The sequence below is a fragment of the Raphanus sativus genome, chromosome 4 (genome assembly GCF_000801105.2).
Source record: "Raphanus sativus cultivar WK10039 chromosome 4, ASM80110v3, whole genome shotgun sequence".
Taxonomy (NCBI): Eukaryota; Viridiplantae; Streptophyta; class Magnoliopsida; order Brassicales; family Brassicaceae; genus Raphanus; species Raphanus sativus.
Window position 1 is genome coordinate 18,523,687 of NC_079514.1, and position 5,602 is coordinate 18,529,288.

Below are 5,602 nucleotides of genomic sequence, written 5' to 3' on the forward strand. Positions count from 1 at the left end.
CGCGTGAAGTGAATTGAAAATCTAGTCAATACAATTAATCGATGACCAATTTTATATCCAATTACAAATAATATATGTTGGACCATTACAATTTAACTAACTTTCCTATCATTTCTATTTATACCTAACTTAATTTTCATTAAATATATATCCTAGCCTAAAATTAAGGAAATAAATAACCAATCTAGTTTTTAAAATAATGAATTCAATTTATAGTAACAGTAGATTTAAATAACTGATCAATTATATTTTATATAATAATCTAAAGTAATTATATATGCCTAATAATTTGTATATATACGATTGTACTATAATCTAAATGCAAGAAACCAATTTTTCAAAACCCTCAAATATATCTTATAGATAGATTATTAAAATTAGATATATATATATATATATTATGAAGAATCATGTTATTATTAATATTTTTATAATATAAATTTAAGGGTTATTCCAATAAACATGTAATTTATATCGCATATGTCTCATTCTATTAAGTTAGCTATTATTAGTATTTAATGATATGATGTTATGAAACATTTTATTATTAATATTTTTATTAATATAGTTTTAAGGGTTATTCCAATAAACATGTAATTTATACCGCATAGGTCTCATTCTAGTAAGTTTGTAAGTACAGATCAGTTGGAATATAACATATCGGTTTTGGTTTTAATTTGTATCACATCCTAAAACCCTTAAAATAGTCATATACCGCTTCGGATTTGGGTTATAGTGGCTTGGTCCGATATATAGGAAGTTAAATCCAAAATTTAAAAGTTAAAACATAAAAAATAAATACTTATTTATATAGAATCGGAAATTTAAGGTATTTATTTAAAATTAAAATACTTATATTTAGATATCCTTTGAAAAATATATATAATTGAATTTTGAGAAATTTAAAGTTTATTTTCATAAAAATAGCAATTAAACAGGAATATGACCAAAAAAATTCATTAAAAGGTAAATATAGATGTATACTCATAGGGTTAACTAATTCAGATTAGAGAATCTTCAACACATTTTCTTATTTTAAAGGAGGTACCCACTCAAAATAAAGGGATAAGGAGATAGTTCTCCAACCAGCCCTCTTAAATATTTATTTTAATTTTTTAATATATTATACTTTAGTTCTCAATACTATCACTAATTAAATATAATCAATAAACTTTCAAAAATCAATTAAGCATACTATTTGATTGATATTAAAATAAAATATTTTTGAAAATTATTTTGATATGTAATCAAATATAATTATAAATAGTATTAAAAGTATTAATAATGTATTTTAAATAGAAATAGTTTTAAAAAGATAACGATAAGTACTAAAATATGATATGTAAAAAGTTTTTCATACAATTATGAAACTATATAGTTATAAGGACTAGTGAACAGTATTATAAAAGGTTGAATAGTGCTCCTTTATATTTGAGGATCTACTGTATATCCTTTAAAAAATAAAGAGATAATGGATGGTTGAAATTGTTCTTAAAGAATCTCCAACAAGCCCCCTCATTTTTAATGGGGCGCACCCTTAAAATAAAGGGATAAATGGATGATTTTCCAACAATCATCCTCAAATTTATTTTAAAAATAATGAGTAATTTACACTTCAGTCTTTAATATTAATAATATTTATCTATAATCATAAAACTTTCAAAAGCCAATAAAACATATTATTTGAAACATATCAAAATAAAATATTTTTGAGAAAATAAAATAATATGTAGCCAAATATACCTATAAATAGTACAAAAAGTGTTAATAACATAATTTTAGTCGAAATACATTTAAGAAAATATAAATATAAGTACTAAAATATGATATATAAAATTTTATCCATACTATTGTGAAAAACTTTTTGAGCTTAGGATTCACATCATTCTACCGTTGCTGCTGCTCTTATAAACTTTTTTTTTTGCACTTGCGAATTACCACGGCACAAAACAATTGGTATCCAATCATAATGACTCCTCAAGAATTTAACACAATAGGCAGGTCTAGGCATATTCTAATAAAACTTTAGTTTTATATAAAAGTTAGTTTCAATCTCTGAAGTTTTAAAAAGTTAATTTCTCGGTTATAATTTTAAAATAAAATTATTAATTTTCAATAGATTGTTATAACTCGATTTTATGTTTGATTAATCATTTTCTTTGACAGGCAAAAACTGAAGTGGGTATTTTATGTTAATAATAACAAGTCATATTGTTACACTACCATGACTTTGTATCACATTCTAGTGCTATTTCTGGCTTTCATTTACCTACTACACCACTTCCAAATTAACACTAATTAATACATTGCCTAACAATTTCTTTGTTTTAGTATATTTTCTGGACCAACTCTTTCCACCATTAAAATTGACAATGTTATTAGCTTTGATTTCTTTAAAAAGACAATTGTTTACCTTTACCTTTGCATTTGTCTTTATATATGTTTAATTATTGGTTTTGAAATATATAAATACTTTATGCTTTTCCGTTTCTGCATAATATAAATATAAGCGCGCCAAAAGCCAAGATATCACCTGTTCGCGTTTAAATTTTACTTTACTATCTCTATAACATAAGTAAGAAATTTAGCATCTCCATTAATCCTATTACTAGATTTTGATCCGCGCTTTGGAAGCGCGGAATATTTTACGATGAAAATTTTTACTAATAACTTAACAAATATTTTGGTAATTTTTAAAGACTGTGTATTTAAAATATTTTTGCATTTAAATCAGTGTTTTTAAATTCAACCCGATTGTGATTATACCAGTTAATCTCACAATTCAATTTAAGTTTTTAAAATTTTTATATTAAAAAATCACTAAAACTCGAGACTAACCGATTGAACTGATGGATGATCGATATGTAATCTAATTGGATTTAAATTGTAATAGTTTCATATTTTGTAGTCTTATAATCCAAATTTTAAAGTTCATTATTTTTCAGTTTATGAAATTATAACGTTTCTACAAAATTTTAAAGAGAAAATGATAGATATAAAATAACTAAGATTAATTATTGTATTATTTGGAAACATTGATAGTAGTATAAAAATATATTGTTTGGAAACATTGATAATAGTATAAAGAAATAAGTATATTGTTTGGAAACGTGGATAGTAGGATAAAGAAAGAAACATTAGTGATTTAATGTAGGTTTAACTATAAAGTATAAATGTGTATTTAATTTAAAAACTTACAAAATAAATATTAGGTCCAAAGAATGTTTCTGTTTTAATAAGATAGATGTGATTATACCAGTTAATCTCACAATTCAATTTAAGTTTTTAAAATTTTTATATTAAAAAATCACTAAAACTCGAGACTAACCGATTGAACTGATGGATGATCGATATGTAATCTAATTGGATTTAAATTGTAATAGTTTCATATTTTGTAGTCTTATAATCCAAATTTTAAAGTTCATTATTTTTCAGTTTATGAAATTATAACGTTTCTACAAAATTTTAAAGAGAAAATGATAGATATAAAATAACTAAGATTAATTATTGTATTATTTGGAAACATTGATAGTAGTATAAAAATATATTGTTTGGAAACATTGATAATAGTATAAAGAAATAAGTATATTGTTTGGAAACGTGGATAGTAGGATAAAGAAAGAAACATTAGTGATTTAATGTAGGTTTAACTATAAAGTATAAATGTGTATTTAATTTAAAAACTTACAAAATAAATATTAGGTCCAAAAGAATGTTTCTGTTTTAATAAGATAGATTTGTTAGTTCAAAAAAAAACATAAGTAAGAAATTTTACAATAACGACCACTAATCAAATGTTCACCACATCTATTCTCCAATGTTTGTAAGAAAAAAGAAAAGAAAATAATTTTTATATAAAAAGACCAGATTTTTTTGCTGCTCCGAATCCGAGATACATGCAGGATATTGTCAGACCAATAGCTATCATCTTTCCACTTAACAGACCTGTAAGCACAATCACGATCACAACAATCCCATTCATGTTATCTCCTTTGGATTCTATCAATGGTGGATTAGAATTCTGGTCGTCTCTCTCAGACTCGATCACATCTGATTTATCCTCTGGAACCACGCTTGATGCATCAGTCAAAGTCTCTTCTTCGACCACAATCGTTTTTTTTTTTTTTTTTTTTTTTGATAACCGTGGTGTGATCCCAAAGGCTTTCTAGGCCCAAGGACTAATCACCACGAGGCCCGCAAGATCCGCGTTTTCTTACCACTTAAGGCGCTCCGGGTGGCCAAGTAGAATCGAACCCAGGACGGAAGCTCCAGCCGGAGCCCCTTTACCACTAGGCCAAGACCACTTGGTTGACCACAATCGTTTTATCCTTCTTCTTCTTGTAACTCCTCAACTTCTTCAGAATCTTCGATTTCAGCCTAGAACTTTTGCTTCTCACTTTCTCATCCTTCAACGACAGATCATCACGAATCCTTGAATCATTCGAATTCGAGTTATTTGTTACAGCTATTGTCTCTGTTTCTTCCGAACAAGAAATCAACTTATCGTCGTGTGTTGAGGCGAGTGGCTTTTCTTTTCTTGCGTCGGTGTTACAGAGCTTGAGACGCGTGAGAATACGCGTCGCCACGTTCTCCGTAAAGAGAAGCGCGAAGGCGCAGAGAGCGATTCCCATGGTGAGGCTCTTCGTCGTGCTCAACGCAAGCACCGCCACAATCAGTGGCGGAGCTAGCTTACTCCTCCACTAGGGTCAATTTCATAATAAGCATTATTACATGGGTCATTAGACTAAATATATAGCATTTTCTCAATTCTGTTTCTCCAGTATACAAGCAAAAATTTTATTTCTACAAAAACCATGTGGGTCATGTGACCCCCCTGACCAAGGGGTGGCTCCGCCACTGGCCACAATAAAAAGCTTAAACGCCATCAAAACAAAGGCACCGGTTCCATCGCCGCAAACGCAAACGTTATTCTCACTTGTGTGCTTTCGACGTACTTTCTCGATCTTACTCCTTCTCGTTACCGGCTTTTCTAGGCTCACGTCTGGATTAACTGGCAAAGAAGCGATTGGAGCGGTCTCGATCAGGCGTTGGATGCGTTTAGTTTTAGTGGCGTACTTTTTTGGACGATCGCGATTCTTGAAAAAGAGATCAATAAGAGAAGTTGGGAAGCCAGTTTCAACGACCATGATCCTGCCAAGTTTCGGAGATTTGTGAAACTCTGACATGAATCTCGAGAGTCGACCAGATTTAGGTTTCTTCCATAGTAGAGACATGGCTATGTATAGAAGAGACTTTTAAGTTGTCTTCAGTCTTCTCTGGAAGACTTGGAGTTTGTGTTTTTTCTTTTTGGAAGAGACCGATGAAATTTTGTTGACGGGTCGAAGGTATTAAATACGTGGAGTGAACAAAGAGGCCAGTGCTGTAGAAAATGAAGGCGAGAGATCACTTTTTCTTTGAGTATAGTATTTTAGAAAACGAGAAAATGATGAGTAATTAGCGAAAAGACGGAAAGATAGAATATATATTAACTATTACAAACTTTAAAAACCGAGTTAAGCAATCGATTTTTAAAGTATGTTAGTTTTTCTGCAACTTTGATTTTTCTAATATGGAAAGGTGTTTTTAACTTTAGATAATTATT

At 28.8% G+C, this 5,602-nt stretch overlaps 1 protein-coding gene across 1 annotated transcript; it reads right to left on the bottom strand.

The window, feature by feature from the left end:
- Nucleotides 1–3,668: 3,668 nt before the first annotated feature.
- LOC130511151 (uncharacterized) lies at nt 3,669–5,360 on the bottom strand. The gene is made up of 3 exons (XM_057008019.1): nt 4,767–5,360; nt 4,302–4,700; nt 3,669–4,165 (listed from the first exon to the last, which is right to left on the bottom strand). Exons 1-3 carry the CDS (start codon nt 5,232–5,234, stop codon nt 3,851–3,853), a joined length of 1,182 nt encoding a protein of 393 aa, XP_056863999.1. The 5' UTR covers nt 5,235–5,360; the 3' UTR covers nt 3,669–3,850.
- Nucleotides 5,361–5,602: the final 242 nt, after the last annotated feature.

Excerpts from the sequence above, each read along its gene's own strand:
- LOC130511151 (XM_057008019.1), bottom strand. The coding sequence starts at position 5,234 with ATGTCTCTACTATGGAAGAAACCTAAATCTGGTCGACTCTCGAGATTC. Across the intron at positions 4,701-4,766 it reads GTATACTGGAGAAACAGAAT|TGGAGGAGTAAGCTAGCTCC; the intron begins TGAGAAAATGCT and ends AATTGACCCTAG. Across the intron at positions 4,166-4,301 it reads CGATTGTGGTCAACCAAGTG|AAAGCCTTTGGGATCACACC; the intron begins GTCTTGGCCTAG and ends CCTTGGGCCTAG.